The sequence below is a fragment of the Tympanuchus pallidicinctus genome, unplaced genomic scaffold (assembly GCF_026119805.1).
Source record: "Tympanuchus pallidicinctus isolate F22 unplaced genomic scaffold, pur_lepc_1.0 scaffold22, whole genome shotgun sequence".
NCBI classification, from domain to species: Eukaryota; Metazoa; Chordata; class Aves; order Galliformes; family Phasianidae; genus Tympanuchus; species Tympanuchus pallidicinctus.
The window spans coordinates 19,028,483-19,054,557 of NW_026294739.1; the positions used below are offsets into that span (position 1 = coordinate 19,028,483).

At 48.6% G+C, this 26,075-nt stretch overlaps 1 protein-coding gene across 2 annotated transcripts; it reads left to right on the forward strand.

Annotated features, from left to right (window-relative positions):
• Positions 1 to 1,105: 1,105 nt before the first annotated feature.
• SLC7A14 (solute carrier family 7 member 14) lies at positions 1,106 to 24,760 on the forward strand. Of its 2 annotated transcripts, none has more exons than XM_052686203.1 (8): positions 1,106 to 1,473; positions 11,827 to 12,216; positions 15,049 to 15,285; positions 16,045 to 16,262; positions 17,904 to 18,050; positions 18,483 to 18,691; positions 18,816 to 19,693; positions 21,543 to 24,760. In XM_052686203.1, exons 2-8 carry the CDS (start codon positions 11,913 to 11,915, stop codon positions 21,863 to 21,865), a joined length of 2,316 nt encoding a protein of 771 aa, XP_052542163.1. In that variant the 5' UTR covers positions 1,106 to 1,473; positions 11,827 to 11,912; the 3' UTR covers positions 21,866 to 24,760. The 2 variants fall into 2 exon arrangements, with proteins under 2 accessions (XP_052542163.1, XP_052542164.1); XM_052686204.1 differs by lacking the exon at positions 1,106 to 1,473 and adding an exon at positions 2,055 to 2,262.
• Positions 24,761 to 26,075: the final 1,315 nt, after the last annotated feature.

Here is a 26,075-nt window from a genome sequence, read left to right on the forward strand (position 1 = left end):
TGACATGAGGGCGACCTCAGTGATAAGACTTGTCTGGAGGGTACCTCGGCCTCATCCAGCTTTTTGTACACATGACAGATGCATTTAATCAAATTGAAGAGTACCACTGGAGAGGCAGCTTTAGAAATTCATCTTCCTACAAGATTGGAAGTAACAGAGCTCATGAGAACAGAGGGAGGATTAATGAGAGAGAGCTGAAGCAAGCCTCAGGCACAGCACTTGCTCCCCTTACTGCTTGGAGTGGTGGCAGGTTGTCTGGGGGGCTGAAGGTGACACCACTGGTGAAGAGAGGAAGGAGCCTGGTAAGAAACCAGGAGAACTATGGCAGTCATCTATAAGGCCACGGAAATGGGGCTAGGAAGGGATTCAAAGACGACGGTGGTCCGCTGCTCTGCACAAAGCCGGGACCTTGCACATCCCAGCAGGGCTCCTCTGCACGGTGGTGCTGCTCACAGGTCCCCAGAAGGTCAGCTCCAGTGATGCGGTTTTTGTTGGGTCACTCACAGGCACTGATTTCTCAAACAGAACTGGGGCTGAAGGATCTCTTTCAGTTGTTACCAGCAGACATTTGTTTCCGTGGTTAGAGAATGAATAACTCCAGGGCACACCATGCAGCTGGGAATGGGTCACGTTAGGGGTTTCAGCATGACGCTGTAATGGAGACTGAAATATGATCCTCCCCAAACATCCCTGGAGACGAAACCCTTTTGAGTTTGCTTGTGAGATGGTAATGCAGATAGATACAGAAGGGAGCTATTCTGGAGGGAAGCAAACAACGAGAATCTAGAATTAAAAACGTGATGGGAAAACGAGAATAATCCTGACCATGAAGCACAGCTATTCTCAAAAGCATCTAGGGATATAAAACACAAAATACATCCTGCACCTGCTATCTAACTCCTCCCAGATAGGCTGGGCAACACGGCGTGCTGCAATACATGAAGCATTTCATTTAAGTCTTAATTCTGCCTGTTCCGGGATTACAGTATTAGCACCCAAATCTCACTGCGCGGCTCAGGCAGAAAGCAGAGGGGGAGCGTCCCCCTCCCTCTGGCTGCGGGGTGACGAAACCCATTCTCGGAGGAGGCCGCTGGGGGCGGGCGGGCTGCAGCCATCGGGACACCTGAGCGGGCAGATGGATGGGGACGGCGGGATGGCAGCCGGCGCTGGTGGCCGTGCTGTGGCCGGCAGGATGCCCAGCAGTGCACGGCGCGGTGCTATTGCCGCTCCGGTCACATGCGGCAGGCGGAGAGAGGGGGAGCACTAAATAATTGAGGAGCTGCAGCGCCCTCCTCCATCCCTCCCTCCTCCATCCCTCCCTCCTCCCTCCGCCTTGCGTGTGCGGCCGGGAGCCGGGGCCGCCTGTGCCCAGCGCAGCCCCCCCCCGCCGCCTGCAGCACCGCAGCCGACCCCGCCGGGCTGCTCGCCCGCGGAGGCCCCGCAGCAGAGCCCGCCCGCTGCCCTCTGAGCCCGGTGAGTGCCCGAACGGCTCCGAGGGGGTGCAGAGGGGATGAAGCGTTCTGGGGTGTGGGGAAAGCGCCGCCCCGCTCTGCCACCTCACCGTCCGGGGAGAGTGGCTCGGAGCATCCCAGGGTGCGGGGGGAGGTGAGAGAACCGCGGCTCCAAGAGTGGGGAGCTCTGCCCCGGCCCCATTGCGATCACCCACGTCCGTCGCCCCGTGCCGGTGGTGCGGGGGCTCCTCCGGAACCGCTGGAACAGACCCGCTTGGGGCAGAGACCCCAGAGCCGCCCCATCCCGCAGCCCCGGGCGGCCGCAGCCCCGTGTTGACAAAGTGGCACTCGCTGGAAGGGAGGGGGGGGACGTCAGGGCTGACGGCACGGGATTGATCGGAAACAGAGAACGGCGGAGAGAAGGGATAAATGCCGGCTGGTCCAAGCGAAAAGACAGCTCTGGCTACAAGTTACCGCACCAAACGAGAGAGACGAAGGTAGAGGCACTGCGGGCAGGCGGGCAGCGTGCATGAAAAGGAAAAACCCGATATCAATAATCCGACGGAGCGGCGCGGAGCCCCGGGGCCGGGTGGGCGCTGTCCGCGGTGCTGAACCCCGACGGGGCGGCCCGAAGCTCCCGCTCATCCGCGGCCTCTCCTGGCGGCGGCGCGGGCAGAATTCCCTCCGACTTAGAGGCTGGTAATGGAGTTATCTTCCTTTTTACGTCACCCCCGGCTCGCTGCTGTTTATTGATTCCGCACGGGTATTTTCGGACTGCTGAGCATCAACCGCCTGCCTGCCTCAACCCTGGGTAGGTGCCTTCCGCATCACTTTATTAAAAATCCCCATCTGTTTTTTTTTGTTTGTTTGTTTTTTTCCCCTCTCAAAATTGCTTTCCAGTTCAGGTCTTGTGACCTATCAAATGATCATTTAGACAGATTGACTTAGTGCCTCCCTGTGACAGTCTGTGCCTAGAGAGCTCTGATAGAGGGCTTCCTAAATCAACACAGACTCTGGGGAGGCATGGGAAGCGGTATTACTCTTGTCAGCCCCACAGAAGACTCTCAGCTCAAAAGGGCCGTATCTGATTTAATCTTGCATATTAACTAATTGATCTTCCCACTGCCCCTAAGTAGTAGGTAAGTATATTTTAGCATGCCAAAGCATTTGTTTAATTGACCAAAAACTGTCATGAGACTGAAAGTCTGATTGCTAAAGGTATTTACACATACCCATTTTGTTGGCATACATAAGGCATATGACTTACCGTAGTTGAACAATACACTGTAAACAAACAAAAACCAAACAAGCTAAAAGCAATACTAGAGTGAAGAGTTACCTAGATTAAACTAATTATCTGTTCTTAAAACATTAAGCTCCTTGGAGAATCTCTGCTGCATGTGAGCAGGTTTTATTGCAGGGATCCAAGGCCCAAGTGCTATTTCCTATTTTCGTTTGTCAAAAACGCTGAAATTTGACAACAAAGTAGAGACTGGTGAGGGTTAAATGATGACGATGAAGCAGCTTGGGTCCACTCAAAGTAAATTCAAATGTGCAGTGCATATCCAAAAAGATACAAAGGAGGCAATATGTACAATAGGCATTGATTTAGTTAAAAACAAACAAACAAAAACACAAGCAGCTAAATGGAACTGAGACCTAAAAAGGCTCATGCAATTGCTCTTCAGTTTTAACTGCCTCTTGGCAATTGAGAATGCTAGAATATAGTAGACATTAGAAAAAAATAACAATAATATTGGAGTTTGAAAAAGAAATAAAAGCCAAAATAGAAAGTACTGGAGAAAGAGTCTTATAAAAGATGAACTACAGTACCTGGTCAGATCAGTTAATTAGAAAAGAGGATGGGAGATGACTTGATTCAAGAGGATAACAGCCTTTACAGAAAAAAATGAACAGGCATTGAGTTACTTCTCCATCTGCCAAAGAAAGGCATGACAGAAATGGATGTTGAGTGACTACAGCCAAAGCATTCTGATTTAAGTGAGTGCTCACATTTTTGAACAGTGGAGGGTTGATGACATCATGAAGGAACTACCAGAAAACCTACTGAATTCTCCATCTACTCATGTCAAGACTTGATGTCCTGCCAGAAGTTGTAACTTAGCCAAAGCAAGTCTTGGGGCTTCCTGCAGGAGCAATGACATGGAAGCTGATGACTCCTCCAGACAAAATGAACTCAGTAGACATAATGGTACCTTTGATATTTAGTTCCCCAGTCAGACACAGGGCCATACAGCTCTCCTCCCAGGTGCCCCAGGCATATTCCCAAGGGGAGTTTTGACCGCATACTAAGAGCAGAAAAACTGAGTGACCAACTTGCATTTTGAACACCCCAATTTTCCTACTTTCTCCATTTATTTACTCTCCCTAAAATAAATCCTTTTGTTCACACTGCAGTTAAGTGAGTCAGTATAAAACATAGATCAGTTTACTTGGGGAATCAGTCATTACTCTGAAGTGAAAATGCATCTTACCCCTCCCTAGATAATTTTTTAGGATCACGTGAAAATTATGACTATTGGTTCTTTATGAAACTGCAGAGTCTCAAATGGGATCATATCAGAAAGTATTCCAGTCTGAAATATTCTGAAGGATATATTTATAGGCTGACTTGGCTGCTTCCTTCTTCTCAGTTCTGAGATCATACACATATAACAAGACTTCATCCATCTTTCTTTGAAGCCACCAGTAGTTTTTCTAGAAAACTCAACAAGAACAGAGCCGGTTCTCAGTGGATGAATTAATGGCTTTCCTGTGAAGACTCTGCAACTTTCAAGCAAATAGGATAGCAAAAGCTTATGGAGATGTAAACACAGTCCTAGGCTCCTCATGGGAAAAAAGCAAAAATAGTTACCACAATAGCAGAGTAGTCTGTCATAAAATATAGATAAACATAGACATCTTAGTTCCAAATGGTTAAAATTTTGTCTCCACAGCACCCAAGCCATTAAGATCATCATAATGTAAATGTTTAACCATCATCTTAAAGTATAAAGCCACGACTGGCCCCAAAACAGCACAAAATGGTCCAGTCAAGAAACAAAGAAAACATTTTAAGCCATTTTCTATGGATCTGAAATCTTGGCCAGGGTCTCACCTCAGTCCAGACTGAACCTACTGAACTCATTAAACCACCTGCTGTGCCAATGGGAACAGATTCCAATTTAGATCCATGGGCCACACAGGTTCATAATACCTTTTTTTCATTTGCAAGCAGCAAGATGCAGAAAATCATGGTTGTCTATTGGAAACTTCCTTCTAGTACTGAGAAATTTTGCTCTTGTATATGTTTACTTCCTCATCACACAGCAGCCCTGGGCTGTGCAGCCATCAGCTCAGGGTTCAGCTGGGGCTGGGTACTACAGCTAGTGCTGCTACCACGGCTGATTCCTTGCTGTCACCTCAATGGAACATCCCCAGGAGAAAGCTGCTCTTTCCCCGAAATAAAACTGTAGGAGGGAAGTCCAGACACTGACAAAACAAAAACAGTGAAGTGGAGCCACATAGCATGTGATTCTATTGTCTCTGATCCTCTGCACGACAGCTGTATCAATAATTTACTGAAAGATGGCACACCATAAATTAAATCTACCTGGGAGATGAACACAAGAAGAGCAGGTTTTTCAAATCCTGCAATTTAATTGCAAGAGCACAGAGTTAGAGGGTCAGGTGGGTTGCTGCTTGTAGGAGATGGATTATTACTGGGAGATTCCTTCTGTTATGCTGCAAGTGTTGAGGGATGTTGCATAGAAACCTTATGTAAGCATATTAAAAAAAAAGTGTGTTTGATCCACAAGTGAGCAGGATTTGAGCACTGGTTCTCAGTAACCACCATCTACTGCTGCAAGTGCTTGTCAGTAATTGGGATACAGCTCTGTGCTTTGATCAACTCCTCCCTGTAGGTCCTGAGCTCCCTGAGCGCTGGTTGGGTCTTTCTGAGCAAAGCCCTTCAACACACACTTTAAGTCTGAGCACTTTCTCGTGTCTGGAGGCCACTAGTGCATCTGGATGCACTCTGCCAACAGCAGCAAGCTGCGCCCAAGAGCATTTTGAACCAGGTCTTAATGATGGGCCTGTCAAGTTGTGCCAAGTGAGCAGCTGTTCCCTGATGCCCAGCAATATGGTTGCGGTGTCCAGGTGGGATTTGGACACCCTGGTCTGACAGTGAGGGAAATATATGCCTGCTGCCTACCCTTTGCCCTGGACTGGGATGAGCTGGCAGCACTGGGAAGTATCTGGGTCTGCCAGCACCTCTTCAGGGCACCTGGGCAACAGCAGTGTGTGCCAGCCTGCACACTGCCTCATTAACTGGCCGGGGAAGCAACAGAGACCAGGAGATGCACAATTAATAGCTAGGGTCACCAGCTCCACACTAAGTAAATTAAGATAGAAGGCAGTAATGTGTCGAGTTCCTTTGGCCAGGAGCTCCAGCACAAACAAGAACCCACAGCAATAATATTCCAGCTACTCTATTCAATCCAGTTCTAAGGGAGGCGAAGAACAAGGACGCAGTTAACTACCAGGGCTCCAATGACAACCCAACTTTAAGCTAGGCATAAACATGTTTACCCACACCGATTCCCCTGGCTACTCAACGACATCACTAGGCAGTTTGTGTGCATTACTCAAGAACACCATAATGCCATCATTTGTGAGCTGCTGGTCTTTTAAGAACACGTCATTCTTTGTTCAGTTCTGCCTCATTAGTAGCATCCTATATGCTGACTTAATCTTGGATGTATGTTCATAACTTGCTTGTTGGGAAGTGTCTAAAAGCAGTCGTGCTACAATGCCAGGTATTACTCACACCACACACTGCTCAAGTGCTGCACCACGTTTGCCTGACTTATGATGATAAATGACTAAACACAGAAAATCTCTTACAAGCCGTCTTCTTTGATCAACTCGTATTCACATTACTCATATAATCAGTTCTGTTGAAATGCAGGAGGATTACTCATGTAAGGCAAGGATTTTTTGTCCTAGTGGATAATAATAATAAGCAGCCAATCATGGAATAAAAGCAGCAAGATCTGCTATTCACTTCCTTGGAAGTGCGTTGAATCTGCCTCACACTTCTGTTGGGGAATTGGTGACACAAGCTACAGCCACCCAAACTACCCTGCAGCTCTCTATTTCGTGTGCAAAGATCCTGCTGATTTACAGCTACTACTGCTCCTCCTGGAGACATCAGCAGGCACTGAAGGAATGCCTCCTTCCAGCTCCTTCTGAGGAACGTGTTTCTTTGAGAACCTCTCCTGCATTAATTAGCGCACAGACACAGACAAAATCATGCAAACAGGGCAATGAGGCATAATCAATTACACTTGTATAACTGCTGATGGAACACGATAACTAATTAATGAGACCACGTGCTCAAACAAAAGAGAAATGCAGTTGAAAACCTGCAAGAGCTGAACAGTGTGTGTAATCCTGATGTGCTTACAGCGCAGAAGACCAGCTCAGATTCCTAAATTATTGCATGGAAGGCTTTCCAGAAGCCAGAGAGACTGCTGGTGAGAGTCAGCTGGGAGGAAAAAGCAGTTCCTTAGCAAGGAGCAAAGGAACCACTGTAAAAACAGCAATCTTCAAAGCAGAATTAGAGACTTACAAACAAGAGATTTTCGGAACCTGTGTTTGATACACAGTCATTATTTTTTCTGGTTTGGACAACAAAGTATTAAATCAGTACTTCACCGAAAAATGTAATTTGTGTTTTTGCCATTGAAATTCACATTGATATCCTGAAATGAAATAAATTGTCGTAATGATGCATCAGGCAGGCTTTGCAATAGCAAAAATCCATTTTCTGTAGAGAGCCTCACACACTAATAAATAACCCATTCTGTGATTTATGTCAAATTTAAAAAGCTCTCATGGCTGGCCTGGAGCAAACCGTAATGACTTCCATTCTATGGTGCAAAAGTATGGATCTACATGGGGGAAGAAAAAGAAGGTGCAATCAAGTAATTACAGAAGCTGCTCCTGCATCTTATTAAAGCAAAGACATTTCTTCAATGAGTGGTGTTCTAGAACAGACTGTCTGGTCTCAGCTCGAAGCAGCTCAATACAAATGCAGCCCTTGTCCACTACGACCCCAAGGTACAGCTGGAAGAGCATTATTTTTAGTGTGGTTTCTCTGCACCTTCCTTTGAACACCCAGCTGCATCAAGCACTCGTGCACTTCTGTTAGACCTCTGCTTTCTCCATTTCACTTCTGGAGAAACAATTCAGTTATTATTCAATTCAGTGTGGCCCCCTAGAAGGAGCCCTCAGCACAGCAGTTCCAAGAAGTTCCTGGTTGCCTGGTTCTGCTCTGCTCACCCATCTATTGATCTGTCATTTCCCCATACTTACAGCATCATTCTGTTTCTTTAAGGCTTTTACTTCACCACCTCAAGACAACAATGAGAAACCAGTCCTTTTTAGACATGTGCAAATTGATTATACATCTTTCTCCACGATTCCCTTCTTTTTTTTTCTTTTTTCTTCCTCCTAGTGGTTAAATAGCTTTTTGCAAACACAAATGGAGCACTTCATGCATACTGCATTACTTACAGTGCTGCTCTCACAGATGGCTTGATGTGCCAGAAGTACCCAGCACTCAGTGCTACACCACTCTGCACCACACATAGCCAGGGCTCCCTGGACAAAAAGGGCAGAAAACATGTGGGAACACAGAATGCCTCCATAGGGTGGCTTCCTGCAGGCCCAAGTGCACAGTGGTGGATGCAGAGCAGGATGCCCAGAGGGATACCCCTCAAAAAACCCTAGGGATATTTCTCCCTATGGGATCCCAGCAGCTAGGGCCAGCTGCTTGCAAGGCTGAGCCCAGCAGCACTCAGAATAACCCATCACCAAGGAATCTGCTGGCCTTCACCACAACCAGCTCCAGTTTCACCTCTTCATGCATTTCTTTACCTCTTTGCTCACCTTTGTGGATGCCGTGTCCTGATGTGGGTGCTCAGCTTTGGAAGTGGGTCCCACAGGCTTCAAAACAAGGAGATTACGCTGGTTTGGCTTTCTTGCACTGGAGACAGGAATACAGAGTTTAAGGACCCCTGTCTGCAGCACCATTGCCTTAAGTCTTTGGTCAAGCTAAATAACTCAGTGTTTATTTTGCTTATTTCTCAGAAGGAGATAATGGTATTTGGCCAACTTGCAGCAATATTAATATTGGTAAAGCACCTAAAAAAATACAGATGAAAGAAGAACAGAAAAGAGCTGTTCAGCTCCTCCAACCCCATTTTGCTATGAAGACAAAAACAAAAAACACCACGTAACAGCCTGGAGCTGTTTTCTTTTTTCAGTAGGCACACTGCTAAATTGGGCTTAAACCTAAAATATATCACTACGCTTTTTTTTAGTGATAAATTTAGCTTAAAATAATAACTGCTCCACTTGAATGGAGGTAAAAAATTGGAAAGGGTTAAAAAAAATCCCCAAATTAGCAGCAGAGGGGCAGACACTGAACCCCTGCACAGTGCTCTGAGGCTGTAAAACGAGCACACAAAACTCCAAACCCACACAGAAAGCAGCAGTGTGATGAGCAGCCCACAGCAGCATCCCTCTGCCGCGTGGCCAACGGCGCTGACGTCACTCCTCTCCCTGCTGCCGGGCCGTAATGAAAACCACATCTTGTGTCTGCTCCTACTGCCCAGCTCGCAGCTACCAGCCTAGTAATTAAGACTAAAAACAACGCAGTGGGCAGGGAAGCGAGGCTGGCAGGGATTTTCCGCTCTTCCTTTCTCTTCTCTCACACCGTGGGTTGCAGCTCTGCATCGCAGCTCTCCGTGCTGCCTTCCCACAAGAAATGCTGCAGCCCAGCTCCACGCACAATCCCGCGTGAGGCAAAAATGCTGTTGTAGCAGCAGGCATTGGGATGCTTTTGTCTCTCTCTGGATTTATTTCTCATTCTGTCTGAGCACTGAGTCATCTCAATGCCCAGCTGCACCTGGGGCGAAGCATGAATTTTGCTCTGCAAGCACCTGCGTTAATATTGCTACTGTGGGATTTGCTAGGAGTCTACTCTGAGCCTGCTTTTCTAGGGCATGTAGAATCAGACAACGGCTGAATTGGAAGGGACCTCAAAGATCACCAAGTTGCAATCCCCCTGCCGTGGGCTGGGTTGCCAACAACTAGATCACTTGCAAGGAGGAAGGGGCTTTCCCATCACCTTCTTGAAGCAAACCGTGGCTTCCATGGGCAGCAGGGAGATTTCCTGTGCCATAGTGACTTCTGCGAGGAGAAAGCTGGAGGAAAGTCAACCGTTCCATCTCAGGGAGCACTCCTGGTTGGCTCCTTACCACCTGGAGCTCTCTCTTCTAATCTATCACCATCGGCACACTGATTCTCCTTGTGTTCCCTGCATTCTTTACAGAGGGTTTGCATAGGGACATCCCAGAGCCACCAGGGGCAGAGGGCACTCATTAACAGGAGGACTAAACGAGTCACCCTGGCAGGCAGTGGGTGTGGAATGGGGTGATGAGGATGAAGCAGAAAGCAGCAGGTTTAGTTCAGGAGTAATTTGGCACCAAACCACACACTTAGGAAGCTGTGTCTCTGAACACCGAGGCTTCTCCTTTCGATGTGATTGCTGTTTTAGCTCATTTGTGCTAATGAAGAACACTGTTGTGGTACAAACAGAGGTTGCTAATGAACACGATGGCAGCAGAGTTAGCCAAGCTGGCCCTGGCCCCCAGCACAGCCCTACTGAGCCTCCTGGATACACAATAAGGAGGGCAGCCATTAAGCACAAGAAAAGCGCTTCCTCCCTCCCTCTGGCTGTGGATTTACACCAATCTCCTAAGACTTCACCATTTACATAGCTGTAGAATGGGTGAATGTGATTGCTGAGCAATGCCTGCACCTCAGTCTTGCCAAAATCCCCCCTTGCTGCTGTCTCCTTCTCCGTGTGCTTGGGAGCATTGATGGAGCGGGGCAGAAACGAGCTGTGTCTGCCCCAGGTATGCATTATCCCTCCATCAGGCGTTTCTTATGGCTGTGGGTGGGGGAGAGGATGTTTCCAAGTGATGAACTAGCATTATGCTGCTCTCACTTAAATATCATTGATAATTTCAAATGATCGCTTTCATTGATTACAGCCACAATTACAGAGTAACTTCATTTCAGCTGGTATTAAGGCATTGCCTTCAGCAACTCAGGGCCCTCTGCCACCCCAACTTCTGGCCAGAAAAGATTATTTTCTTGCCTAACATACTGCATGAGGAAACGACACAGAAGTAAGGGCATCTGGACTGTAGCTGTTCATAAACACGCAGCTATTTCTGCCCAGTGTTCTATTTAGCTGAGGTCCGTTTGATGCAAATCCAGGCAGACCCACCCAAGTCCTTCCAGCTTAACAAGGAGTGCTGATAAAACCTGCAAAGGAAAAGAATTAAATAAAGGATTGGACAGAGCTGAGTGAAACACAGCAAAACGTCTGCATCAGCCCATGCCTCAGAGATGCTGTGCACTTTGGTTAGAGGAGCTATTCCCCCCATGGCCAAAATGCTGGCACACAGGAACGTGGCCCTGAAGCAGCCAAACCCAGCTCATATTCTCACCTCGAAGATGCACATTTGCTCAAGAGTGGCAGCCGTTTTTCACCATCAATATCCTTAGCCAGAACACGCATCCTTTCAGCTTGCGGTTGCTCGAGGTAAGGATCAGCGCAATTCAAACTGCAATCAACCAAAACGTGAAACAAATGCTGTGTTTTATTTAATAAACTCCAGCAAGACAAGGCCACCTGGTAGACACAGTGTAATTTGTTTAGGATGTAAAGACTGAAAAAATAATTGTTTTGGCTCCAAGGCAGTAATAATAATAACAAATTTCTGCATGAACAGGAAGGAAACTGTCATGCTAAAACTCATATTGAAGAAACAATATTTCTTTTTTCTATGTATCAGTATGCAGAGATTGTCAATTCTCGTTGTTTTTGCTCAAAGTCTTCACACATCACCAGGAGGCCATTTCTCCTTGCCTGGGAACTACGCAGCCTGCTAAAAAGAAGAGAAAGAGAAGGAAGGAAAAGGAAAGAGTCTGAACAGTGCCTGGAAATATGACTGAAGACAAAAAAGCAGGAGCTAGTTCATGCTCGTGGAGACAATCTTATGATTGGGAAGAGGCTCAGGCAGCAGCATTTTGAAGTATTCAGAGAGGTGACCTGCTGTGCCCCAGCTCCTCGTGGTTGCCCAGGAGCATGTTTTGTGTTGGTTGGGAACTTGGATGGTTTCAGGTTCCTGCTGTGTATGGGATGATACTGATAACTTACCTCCTTGGGACAACACCTCTTCCTTTGCTGCTTCAGCTCAAACACACACTGTGAGACCTTTTCTCTTTCTTGCAGCTGGGTCGCCATCACTGGAGAACCGGCGATGAGGCTGCAGCCCTGAGCACGGATTCAGCCTGGGACACCCAAGCCCAGCAGCAGCCATGAGCGGCCTTCTGTCACGCCTGGACCCACGGCGGGTGCCATGGGGGGCTGCAGGCCATGCCCTGCGCTCCCGCGTCCTGCGCACCAAGCCTGTGGAGTCAATGCTGGAGGGCACGGGGACAGCAGGAGGCCAGGGCGCACGGCTGGCCAAGGTCCTCACCACGCTCGACCTCATCTCCCTTGGTGTTGGCAGCTGCGTGGGCACAGGTATGTATGTGGTGTCCGGCCTGGTGGCCAAGGAGATGGCAGGGCCTGGCGTCATCGTGTCCTTCATCATCGCTGCCGTCGCCTCCATCTTGTCAGGTGAGTCTTTCCAGTGGGTTTTGAGTGAGGTCTCAGGCACACTGCCGCTAGCTTCACGGCTGGACAATGTGCCAATAATCAGTGCTGGTCTCGTGACATTGGGGTCACATCCATGAGGTGATGGCACTCAGGATACACACAGCACGGAGGAGCAATGACGTCTCCTTACACTGAAAGCCTCTTTTGCACTGAGGTTCCCCACCGGCATGAGGTGCCCAGCTACGAGGAGCCAGCAGGACAGTGCCATCCTGCATGTGGGGCCAAGCCCAGCGACTCCTCTGCTACCTTTAGAGCTGCTGTTATTGGCTCCTGTTCACTCAGAATCACTCTTTTAATTTCCAACAAAACAAAGCAAACAACGCTATGTGCAGAGAGGGAGGAATTATATATTTTAGTGAAAAGTCAGTGAGTTCCATTGCCTCCTCTGAACCCAGCTGAGCATATGGCCTGAGCTGCGGTTTCCACATAAGCCAGTACTGCTGGCATTTGTCCTTTCCAGATCAGTGCTAACGCGATGATGCGATGTCCCTGCTCTCCCTGCTCGCATGACTTTGCATGCTGTGTCAGTCTGGCAATCCAGCTTGCGTGTGTGGGCTGGGCAAGGAAACCTGACTCAGTGACAGAGGACTTCAATACGGGATGGGAAGGACCCGACTCTACTTTTCAAGTCCTCAGATCATTGCGCTTTCCCCATTTCCCACAGCCCATTTTGTGATGCAAACCAAATGCAGTGGAGCAACCTGGGTGGGTCTGCTCTGAGAAAACACGTTGTCCCCAAAAAGAGCCTTTTTCCCCCAAGCCGTGAGCCCTGCCCCGCAGCAGGAAGCTCCTGCCGGCCCCACAGCCCTGCCCCTCCCAGCCCTGCTTTCATCTCCCCCCTGCTTGTGCAGCCCTGGGAAAGTGTTTTCCCAAGGATGCGGTGTTTTCATTATCTCCTTGGACACTTCCTTGCTTCATCATTGACGCTGCTGTTGTTTGTAACAGCAGTGCATTTCTGGCAGGTGAAACCCAGTAAAGGCTGGGAGCCAGATGGGCTGCAGTGGGGATTTCAGCTCTCACTTCACATCCGTGCATGGATGGATTTTAAGGAGCTGCTTTGGCTCGCAGCTCAGGCAGATATCCAGATCACCTGTGCTCACTCTCGGTCATCAAGTCAGAGCCCATTACCTGCAAATTATCCCAGGGTTTTTGGCTGAAAATGCTCCTTCCAGAATGCCTTGCAGATTGCTGGTGCTGAGAGGGGCTGTAATGCTCAGATGTGGCTGAGGAGGGATGGGGCCATCAGCAGCAGGGGTTCATAGAAGTCAGGATTTCTTCTGCATCAAAAGGGAAAATGACCCCTGCAAAGAAGAGGTGGAACTTAGCACTGTTGCAAGGTCCCAGTTTCACAGAAATTTGGGAATCATTCTTGGAAATGAGAGTGCCTGAGTTTGATGGCGCTGTGGGTTTGTCACAGCACTATGCACAGAGTAACATTCAGTTATGCAGCTTTGTTATCACTGTTACACTACAGATAGAGCTGAGATCAGTAAGATAAAATCTACGTCCTAATACGTTATATCATCTCCCTTTTTAAGCAGTGCATACAGAGGGAAGTGCTGTGAACTTCTGCTGGAGGACCTGTAGCACTGTGAATTAAAATGCCCTGATTAATGCCACCTGCTATTAACTCAATGTCAGCAGTCAGGGATGTGCGCAGGTCTTGCATCTCTCATCCCCTGGGCTGCTACTACATGCTATGATAAAAATTGGTTGTTTTCTTAACATACACTGAAATCTAAAGCAGATATACCCTATAGGTTGCAATATCCAATGTATAGTGAAAGATTACTATTTTGGGATTCCTGTTGAGTAATTGAAAAATCAAACATTTAATACACATAAAAGACTCTGCTCTGCCATTATCGCTCTGCATCAATATCAATCCTCTTTAAGCCTTATCTTCTTGTTGGCTAAAAGTAGGGCTGCCAAGAAAGATTATATGATTTTTACAGCTATCAAAGACAGAAACCAGATACTTGTCCCCACCAGAGCACCTGTTTCATAAATCATTCAGGCCTGCAGCTATCTGTGAGCGCCTTACCTTTGCAGAATGCATGCATTTTTAATCAGCTCTGAACAATGATGGTGTGGGGCTGGATGATCTGGACGTCTTGTTGCTCTCGTAGCTGGGCCAGCTCTATAGAAATCCAGTTTGGAAGAGTTGCATTGAAAACCACAGCCAGGGACAAGGACCCCACCTTGTGGGGTGGGTGGTCCTGCCAGCACTTACCCTGACCAACACCCTGGGAATTTCTGATTCCATCCATGACTACTAAATAAAACCTGATGGTTGTTTCAAGACAGTGGTGTGTTAGGATCAGGATTTTATTGAAAAACACCCTGATGCAGTAAGTCTGGAAAGTATTAAATCCCACTGAAATCTCCTCCCAGGCAGTTCCGGTTACACACTTTTCACCTTTCTTCCCTTCTTTACAAAGACAGTTTTGCAGTTACTCCTCAGAATGAAATGTACAAGCAACATTTAAGTGTTAAAATAACATAGTTATTTCTGTGAGATGGCTTCAGAATCATCTGGCACGGGTAGAGTGAGAGCAGGATGATCAGGGCAGCGCTCATGCCTGCATCTGCGTTGTAGTGACCCAGAATAGGCACACAACATCTCAGGAGAAAATGGCTCAGGACACATTAGCATCCCTATCAGATGAAGAGGAAACTTCTGTCACCATCAAAGTTACTGTATGGAAACTTGGCCATCACGACCACAACACCACACTGCCCACTGCTGCTGTCTGTGGATGAATTTCAGCATATTTTTGTCATTCCAAACAGGCGTTTGCTACGCTGAGTTTGGTGTGCGGGTCCCCAAGACCACGGGCTCTGCCTACACCTACAGCTACGTGACAGTGGGGGAATTTGTGGCGTTCTTCATTGGCTGGAACCTCATCCTGGAGTACCTGATTGGCACGGCCGCGGGTGCCAGCGCCCTCAGCAGCATGTTTGACTCACTGGCCAACCACACCATCAGCCGCTGGATGATCAGCAGCGTCGGGACGCTGAACGGGCTGGGTGAGAATCGGGCTGGAGACATGTGCATCTTGTTATGCAGAGCTTCATCCGTTAATTAGGGCCTGAAATGTCATTGGAAGCTCGTCAGACATGGATATTAGGCTTCATTCATTATTTACCACCCACTGGCCCCTGGTGCTTTGCATCCGGTTCAGAGTCTGGGTTCTAGGTGCAGGGATATATGACCCCAGTACTTTGAGCCTCTCTGGACCAAACCAGCTTTAGAAGATCAGAACCCCAGAAAAAACATGTTGATATCAGAGGGTAACAATAGTACAGGAACACTGCTCAGCCCCATTAAAACTCACACACAAATTTCAGGGAGAGCCTGCAGTACTGACATGTAGAAGCTCAGTGCTGTGATGGTTCTGTGTGACCAGCAACAGCCCATGGCTCCTATCAGTAACAACAGTGAGTGGTCTTGTAGCTCTGTTGTGAAAATTTAATGTTCAATTGACTTCTAATTAGTGCTTAGCAGGTATGCATGATGCAAACTAGGATACGATCATTTGTTTTCTGCTCTCCAAAAACTCGTGACAGTGTCTTGAGGCATCAGGATTTATCACCTCAATCAAAGAGCTTTACCTTGCAGTGGCACAGTCACCTGGAAACCGGCTTTGCAATGAGAACGAGGAGTATTGCAAAACTTCAGGATCTGAAAAGCACTGAAAGTCATAGAGTCTTAGAATCTTGTGTGTGGGAAGGGTTGTCTAGCCTAGCTACGGACAAACAGTTACGCATCTCTTTTCTCTTACCCAGGGAAAGGAGAGGAGTCATACCCTGACCTTCTTGCTCTAGTCATCGCCATCATTGTCACCATCATCGTGGCCATGGGTGTGAAGAACTCAGTGGGACTGAACAACGTGCTCAATGTGATTAACCTCATAGTCTGGGTCTTCATTATGATTGCCGGGCTCTTCTTCATCAAAAGCGACAACTGGTCTGAAGGGCAGTTCCTGCCTTTCGGATGGCCAGGGGTAAGTCCTGTGTGCCACCCCCACCACGTGCTCAGCTTTGCTTCTGGTGTGCAGCCCCTGCTTGCACTTTGCTCCTCAGGTCCTAGCCCTGCTCAGCCCACCCAGCTTTGGCCAGAAGCCTCTAGCTCCCAGCTTGGGCCCATCCCTCCTCGCTCTTCCAAACCTGAGGCACACAGTGATGCTTTGCCTGTATCTCCTGCCACTCTTAGAATAAACTCAGTCCTTTTCCTAGATGCCCTCTTGGAGAGCCAAATAGCATGTGAAAGCATACACCAGGAAATGTCATTTGTCATCAGGCTCACAGCAGCAAAACGCGGTGGCAGTCCAAGGAAGGGCTCGGGAGGATCCAGCCCATCCCCTGCAGAGGGGGAGATACTTATGTTGGCTGCTTTTCAACAACAATGTTCTCGAGCATTTGTTTTGAGCACTTCATAATGCCACCTGCCAGTGCTTATTTTACGGATGCTCCCTCAAAACTTACTGAGAATTTGGACATATTTGGCTTTTTTAGTTTGCTTGCACTGGTTTTTATCCAAAGATGAACAGAGACTGAAAATATCTCAGCTGGCCTAAGCCCAAGATAACTTCTCAGATTTACACTGCTCGACTCCATAGGGATTTTGTGCGGAAAAATAAGCAAGAAAGTAAAGTAAACCAAAAATCTTGATTGCTGAAAGGATCCCAAGCTGACATGCCACCCCTTCACCTCTGTAAATCAGCATTTCTCTTCTTCAGCATGGCAGTGAGGAGCAGTGCTCAGGCCCCATTAAGAACAGAAGTCTGATTTACTTTTGGATGATATCTGTCTTTTTCTGCTATAAAATAGGAAAGAAAAAAGAGTGCCAAAAATAAGTGTTTCATTCCAACTCAATCCTTCAAATCTCTCTTGGTAAAAGCACATGGTTTTAAAAGATACATTATCCAAAACACATGAAAAACAATAGGGTCTTCCTATGGTTTTCAGGTGGCTGTTTCTCTCTGAAATCATGTGTAGAAGTTAATCCACCACAGCAACAAGCTCGAGATCCCCAGAAGCACAGAGATACTTTGAAAAGTGAATTACAGACCGTCCCCTGAAAGAGGTGAATTTTCCTGTGTGCTCCATCACTAAAGAACTGAGATAGACGTGATGGACATACAACATCCACCTAGCCAGAAGTATGCAAGGGCTTTGCAACTACAAATTAGCTCTCTCCTTACAGCTACACAGTCTTTAGCCAGCTTCAGTGTTTGTTTCTTATAAACATGCTAATATTGTACATGAAGAAAGAACATAATAAAGTAACTAGCAGTACAAATAATTCCCCTTTCAAGTATTCCAACCTGTCTGCAGCTTCCAAGCAAAGCAAAGGTTGTTTGGAGAGTGGTGTATGTCTGACTGTCCATGCTCTGTTCTGCTTCCTCTGCTAGCAGATCTTGCTGCCTGATGAGAATTCCTGCTAACACGAAACATATGAACATGTTGGGGACGGGGAGTCAGTCAATCCCTCAGGATCCATAGTGTTTTCAGTGCCCCCAAGCAACCCTAATCCCACTCCCCAGTGAAAGTAAAATAAGCACAAAATGGTTTTGCATGGTCACTTGTTCCCAATTGGGTGCCAGCCACCCTCATGGCACTGAGACAGTGGGTCCTCTGTGCAGGTGCTCAAAGGGGCTGCGACGTGTTTCTATGCCTTCATTGGCTTCGACATCATTGCTACCACAGGAGAAGAAGCAAAGAGCCCCAACACCTCCATCCCCTACGCCATCACAGCCTCACTCGTTGCGTGTTTGACAGCATACGTGTCCGTAAGTACCTGCTATGTGTGTGTATATGAATACATGTCCATACGTACTAGCTATCTGAGTACAGCCATCCACTGGGGGTCTGCAAGAGGTTGAAACAAGTACAGTTGTGTGGGACAGGACACACATGGATGGCCACAGCCTGTCCAGTCTCTCTGCACCCAGTAAATGCACGTCTATACTCAGGAATTTCAGGTCCCTTGTTGCCTTAGGGTGGCAGAGCCCAAGGTAGCAGAGCCCCTGGATTAACCACTCCACAGTAAATCACACAGCCCAAACATCTGCATTTTACATATTCTCCGCAGGAGATGTAAGGATACAGTTCTAATTAGACTCAATTTTTTTGTGTGTTTCCCACCCTTGAGAAGCAGCCCCTGTAACTGCAAGCTCAGGGCTGCTGCTGACCCTCTGTCCTAATCATCTTACCTTCCCCAGGTAAGCATCATCCTCACACTGATGGTGCCATATGATGCCATCGACACTGAGTCCCCACTGATGGAAATGTTCGTGGCACGTGGCTTCTATGCAGCCAAGTTCATCGTTGCCATTGGGTCTGTGGCCGGCCTGACCGTCAGCTTGCTGGGCTCTCTATTCCCAATGCCAAGAGTCATCTATGCCATGGCTGGCGATGGGCTACTCTTCAGGTCAGTCATACATACATTAGCATTTGGCTTTCTCCTTTGCTTTTCTAGCCAGGCATGGGCTATTGCAACAGGCAGCCACTGCAAACTGCAATTTTAACCCTCTACAACTCTTTTCTTGTCACAGGTTTTTGTCCCACGTCAGCTCTTATACAGAAACGCCGGTAGTAGCTTGTATAGTCTCTGGGTTTCTTGCGGCACTGCTCTCCTTGCTGGTCAGCCTGCGGGACCTGATAGAGATGATGTCCATTGGCACACTGCTCGCCTACACACTGGTGTCTGTCTGTGTCCTGCTCCTCCGGTACCAGCCCGAGAGTGACATCGATGGCTTTGTCAAGTTCCTCTCTGAGGAGCACACCAAAAAGAAAGAGGGCATCCTGGCTGACTGTGAGAAGGAAGCTTGCTCCCCAGGCAGCGAGGGAGAGGAGTTTACAGGCCCACCAACCAACACGTGTGGGGCTAAAAACCTTCCATCGCTGGGGGACAACGAGATGCTCATTGGGAAATCTGATAAATCCACCTACAACGTGAATCACCCCAATTACGGCACAGTCGACATGACTTCAGGGATCGAGGCGGACGAGTCTGAGAACATCTACCTCATCAAGCTGAAGAAGCTGATCGGCCCTCGCTACTACACCATGCGGATCCATCTGGGGCTGCCGGGGAAGATGGATCGGCCCACGGCAGCCACCGGCCACACGGTCACCACCTGCGTGCTCCTGCTCTTCGTCCTGATGTTCATCTTCTGCTCCTTCATTATTTTTGGGTCAGACTACATCTCTGAGCAGAGCTGGTGGGCAGTTCTCCTTGTTGTGCTGATGATCCTGCTCATCATCGTGCTGGTGTTTGTCATCTTGCAGCAGCCAGAGAACCCCAAGAAGCTGCCCTACATGGCACCCTGCCTTCCGTTCGTCCCCGCGTTCGCCATGCTGGTGAATATCTATCTCATGCTGAAGCTCTCCACAGTCACGTGGATCCGATTTGCTGTCTGGTGTTTTGTGGGTGAGTCCCAGATTATTTTATTACTGACCCTGTTTTCAAAGGGTGGTAATAGCAACGTCGCCAATTAGTGCTTAGGCTAATGCTTTTTCAGCTGCAATGCCCAGTCCCTTGCATTTGCTCCTCATAATGCTGGAGTTCTTAGAAATCTGTTCATCAAGCCCCCAGCTAACTGCAGCTAACTCGAGAATTACACCTCCAGAAAAATGTCAGTTTGATGGAAGCAAACTTCTTCATGCAAAGGTGACTGTTCTGATGAGTCTTCTGATGGAAAGTAGGTGGGTTTCCTGCCTGCTTTTTTGCTATTTCACCCACTTGAGCTCTTTCAGCAGCCCACACCAAGATTTCAGCACCACATTTCTAAAATGCAAAGCTGCCCAACCCTAACTGGAAGGGGCAATGCCAAGGGGCTGCAGGCTCCAGCTCCTGTTCTTGGCCTGAACCCTTCACTTTATGGCAGGGGGCTTTCAGAACATGTAGGCTCTGTTGTGAATATTTGGGCCAAATTCAGTCTTCCCGGCACGTATCCAGCAGCCTGATATGCCCATGATCTCCTTTGCTTTATATTTCTGTTCCCATACCTAAGAGAGAAAGTGTAGCTCTCATAGCTCCTCCTGAAGGCTCCCAGCCACAGACTACAGAGAACCAAAGCAACAAGGAATATCAGAACCAAGGACTCCTTAAGAGAGACATAGCAGCCATATGAGCAAACACGGGTATTGCAACAGCCCACAGGAACCCCAGCTGCAGACAGCAGACCCTGAGCTTTGGTGCCAACATCCAAAACAGCCGTTTCTGGCTGAGCACCCCAGCAAATGCTCTTCCTATCGGGAAGGTGTGAAAGTGGATTGTTGCAAACGTTGGAGGCAGCAGCTGCCTCCTATAAGGAAAAAGTTTGGTCATAGTACTAACAGACCTTGAATCTCCCTTCACTATTACAGAACAGTTCCACAGTTACCAGCCCTCAGAGGGAGATTGCTATCAGCTTTCCTCCTCCATGTTGCCATATCCTCTCTTGTTTCAGAGTAAGGATGGGAGAGGCAGGCAGCTCTCTCACATAATTCCTGAGGCCCCACAGCAAAGCTCCATCTCTAAACACCTCTGAGTCCTAAACTGAGCTACTGAGGAGCCATGCACAGCCCTTAGGCTAGAAAGGAGATGCTCAGAGTTTTTCTAGCTCACTCAGCCAATAAGAGAAGGAGCAAATCAAGGGAAAGACCCACACCTGTTCTTTAGAAGGAAAGTGGCTTCAGAGCATCAAATCAGTCTGCTGTGATTAACCCTTGCACCTGTGTGCACATCTAACACCTTGTCAGGTGCCAGCAATGATAACGAGGTCACCCTGCTGATGTGTGCCAGACCCTGGGCACACAGGGCTGTGGGTACTGACAGGAGAAATACTGAGAGTATAAGAAAATTCCAGAGGGAAAAGGATGGCTGGGAGGCTGCTGGATTGGAAACGTGGGCTTCTAACATAGGAGGCCAGGTTAGGTCTGTTGGGAACTGCTTTCCCACCAAGGCTGCAGATGGCACAGTCACACGGTTAAGCAGCCGTCCCAGCTGACGTTTTAAACACAGAGCTCCCTGGTCACACGCTGACAACGTTTGGTTGTCAAGCTGCTGGTTTGAAGACCAGACATCAGTGAAAACATGCATTCACTTAAAAATAAAAGCAAAAAAATATTTACTCAGATTAAGCCCTCACCAGCTCGAGCCAACTGACACGGAACAGGAGGGGGTGGGATGGAGGAGGCTGGATGCTGGCACGGGCTGTGGGGACAGGTGTGGCTTTGAGGGGAACGACGGTGCAGCGTTGTCCTCCCCAACAACCTCTCACTCTCACTCACCCCAGGTCTGCTCATTTACTTTGGCTACGGGATGTGGAACAGCACGCTGGAGATCAGTGCCCGCGAGGAGGCCCTCCACCAGAGCACCTACCAGCGCTATGATGTGGACGTTGACCCTTTCTCAGTGGACGACGGCTTCTCCTATGCCACCGAGGGTGAGAGCTACCCAGACTGGGGCCCTCCCGAGGACAAGGGCTTCTCATACCAGCAAATGGCAGGAGCAAAGGAAAGCCATCGGACGAGTAGCAGATCGAAAAGCAAGGGCAGGCACAAACCGTCCTCAGAGGCCCTCATCGCCAACGACGAGTTGGACTACTCACCTGAGTAGTGGGGCGAGCAGGGGGACGCCGTGCTGCCAGCCAGCCAGGAAGGGCCTGCGGCTTCCCTGCCCCGTCCTGTCCTCCACCACCACCCCCTCACCTCTGGTCCTCGGGTCACACGCCGCGACCGCTGCCGACCCCAAAACAAACCCACCCGAGGGCTTTGCCAGCTGAGTCCCAGCCAGGGAATGCTGGAGCCCTGGTACCTGCCGAGCCCCACTTGGCGCCCAGTGGGAGATGTGCCAAACTGAGGGGGCTCTGAGGGGTGGAATAATCCACGTGGGGGGACGAGATGGGTTTCCCTCGGGAAATAGTGACCCTGTGGCCACTCCTATGTGTTTGGCACTTTCTTAGCACGTGTGCTTTTTCCTCTAACCACCCAGCAGTAATAGCTTAACCAGAGGGACAGGCAGGTAGGACACGAAAGTGAACCAGCTTCATCCAAGGGGGTGGCTCAGCTCAGTTGGCCCCATCACTTGGCGTTTTCATGGCTGTTCCAGCACAAAGTGTATGCAACAAGGCCACTCCATGATGGTCCCCAGCCCTGAATCCAAAAGTCATAAATACCAGGATTCAGTGTTAGACCATGTCTTGCACTGCTCTAGACAGTCTCAAACAAAAACTGAAATCCTGGCATAGTCAAGCATCCTGAATCTGAGCTTGGCCTCATTTCAGATCACACCTGACCTAGACTTATGCAAGCAGTCAGCAAACCCCACACAGTGTCCCTGAGATTGAACTGGATGCTGTTCCCACCACTTTGTCTTTCCCAAAACAGCCAGCCCATTGTCTGTGAACTGTTGTGGGCAAATCCCAGCACTCATTCTGGCCTCCATGCTATTTTTAACCTTGGCTTGGTGGATAATGTGTGAAAAGATACAAAGATGCTGCTTGTTCTAGAGACACTTCTAATGTGAAACCAAAAGGAGTGACTGGGAGGGCTTCAGGATGGGAGGGTTTGCTAAAAGGACCCTTTAAGCTTCACTCTGGACCCTCTCCTGCTGCCCAACCTTGCTACACTTCCACAAGCAGCAACCCAAGAGCATCCCACCCAAAAGCCTCCACGATGCACATAAGCTCTACCAATCCACTTGGGGATCTGTCCTACACGCCTATCCCCAGCGGTGCTGCAGCCCTCATGATGCTCACTTGTGCCCCGCTGCTCCCCTGAAGGATGCTTTTGAGATACCCAGGACAGATGGCACCTGGCAGGTCTGGCTTTATGTTTTCAGGGAGAAAGATTGTTGCTGTTTTCCTACCAGCTCTCAAACTAAACCATGGGGTGGTCATCCTCGTCCCACTACCGCACGGTATTTAGGCATCTGCTGGGTAACAAACATATGCCCAAGTACCCTGCTGAATCGAAGCCTGTTGTTCCTTTTGCAGCCTTAATCTCTTGCTACAGAGCAGTTTGCAGTGCCAGTGTGTGTCGTTGTGTCCACCTGAGTATCATTTGGCAAGAGCCTGCTCCCTTGCTCTTTGGCGTCTAGGCACCTGTCATTGTATCAGCGTGTTGAGCGCGGGCCTGGGGCTGCTGTGGTTCTCCTGCAGCCATCCACCATTCCTCGTTCCTTCTCCATCTTTTCCCATCCCTTCTCCATCCCTCGCCCTTCCCCATCTCCATCCCATCCTCATCCATTCCCAGGGAAGCAGGGAAGGATGCCCACAACTCCAGGGCCACCAGCAAAGATCATTTGGTCCGTCACCTCTGGGCAGCATTGGCCTAGGGCCAGTTTGGGATGCTGAGAGGGGCCAGGGAGCTGGCACAGGTGTTGCTGTAACCCAAATACTTCTCCATGCCCTAAAAGGAGATTTTCACGCAGCCGCCACATTACAGAAGAGCATTGCCAGCACCACCACTGTCCCACTCCATGCCAGGAGCCAGCATCCTGTTGCTGGAGCCCAAAGCATGACCCAGATGGAGCAGAAATACCTCACATCCCCCAGACCAACCCGGTGAGATCTTGGTCCCTCTGCAGGTTGTGACCACAGCAGCACGACCCAGCACGCACCCTCTGCACAGCAGAGCTCACGCCCCGAGCGACGCCGGTGTCACAGCCCCAGCTTGTAAATGATCCTCACTCCTCTCGTTTTGTTTTTGGTCTTTCTGATGTAGATCTTGCTTTTTTTTGCAGACGGTACTTTCTGGTGTAACAGTTCTCTGCAGTTCTGATATGAAATTGGTGTATTTGTTAAAAGAGTTTGTTAAATTATTTTCTTTAATTTTATTTTTGTGGTTTCCAGAAGCCCATTGGTGCATTGTACAATGGGGTCTTGTAGTGTGTCATGAGAAAGAAAAAAATATGCAGATATGTTATGGAGTGATTTTTATTTTCAGATGATTGTGTTGTTGAAAATGATACATATATATGTATATATATATATTATCAAGATACTATGAAAGAAATCTAAATTTACCAAAATCTGTATATTTTAATAAATGCATAAAGCTTTATTGTGTGCCTTTACATTACAACAGACAGACAAATGAACAGGAACCAATGGATTTTTAAAGGAAGTCAGAGACAAATGTGTCTCAGCATCGACTTCCATAATAATGTAAATCTTTTAAATGAAAGAATAAATAGATTAAAAAAAAAAAGATTTTTCCCATATAATTTTGTTAAGCTGTACCTGAAAGTCCTGTATTTTTTCAGTGTTCAATAGAAGTCAGAGATGAAAAAAATCTTGCCTTAAGTGCTTCAAAATTTCCTCTGTAGAAGATGCAGTTCAATGGGCTGACTTTGGTATTTACTTGCATTGTTGTGAAAAAAAAAAAGTGGTTATCCGTTTACACAATAAATAAAAAGAAAGAAAGAAAAAATGAGAGCCAATGGCCACAGGTTGACTATAGCAGCACAGAGCTCACGGAGCTCCTTCGCCACAGACATGGGGATGCTCCTGGTGGCACAATGGTGGGGACACACTGCGATGAGAGGCGGTGGGTGCTGACCCAGGGAGGGCTCTGTTGGGACGTGGGGGACCTCCCCTGAGTTGGGGTGACGACAGAGCAGCCAGCACTCCATCGCTGATGCCAGGTGTGGTGTGGAGCAGCCCATTGTGTTCCAACTGTGTTTGGTTCAATTTTGAGGCTTTGATGCGATGAGCACCAAAAGCTGTTGAGTGCTGGTAGTGCCATGGCCAGCCCTGCCCAGCAACCAGGGTTCTGGGGAGCTCTATGGGATATTTTGGGGCTGTTGGTGCCTGTGATCCTGGGTAGGGCGCAGGGAGGGCAAGGAGCCAAGCGCCAGACCCTTGTGCCTGAAAATGTTGATTTGCAGCCTAAAAAAAAAGGAAAAAATACCCCAAGTGATGCCTGGCAGGGCCTCGTTCTCCATTGGATCCCACATCTCCCTCCTGTTAGGATTTGCTGAGCTTCCCACAGCGTTTCAGTGCATTCCTGCCCTGAGGGCTCCCTCTCTGCCACCAGTCCCGGGGCTGATGTGCACACAATCCACAATCCCCGCCGCCCGCACAAGCTGGCACCCGCACATCAATGGCAGCACTGAGGCGTCCCTGCTGAGCACACAACAACCAACTGTGCCCTGCTGTGATGTCATGGGCACAAGTGTCCTGCACAGCCCTGGGCTGCGCCTCTGGGGCTGCTGGAGCTTGAGGCAGATGCTGTGTGCTGGAGCAGCAGGGTGAGAGCCAGGGCCTGGGTCCTTGTCTCCATGCTGTCGCACAGGGAGTGCAGCCATCCTCATTCTCTCCCTTTAGCTGCTCCCATTTCAGCCTCACATCTTCCTAGGGCAAAATGTGGGGCTGCAGTATCCGTGGCCCTAGTTGGGCTCTCCAACCAAAGCAGGCCATGGATGGGGAGATCCTGATGGATGAATGAGCACATGCCAGCACACCAAGGCTTGTCCTACTGCCCTGTTTGCAGATCCCTTCCCACCACTCCAAACCTCCTAGTGGCATCTCTGCTTGTGCACACAGCTCCGGGCTCTCCCCTTGCTTCAGCCCCAGGGCTGAAGTGTGCACCAATTATGTGGAGTGAGTTAACAGCCCTGGGAACTGATGGGGCTTGGTATCACAGTAATTGCTGCAGCCTCCAGTGAGGACAGAGATGGATCTTGATCTTACATGGTTTTAATTAAGAGCAATGACCCCAGAGCAGACTTAAACTTGAGTTCAGAGCAACAAGATTTTGGACTTCTCCAATGGGTTTCCAAGCCTCCTGGATGGAAAAATGCCACAAACCCCAACCCTGGGATA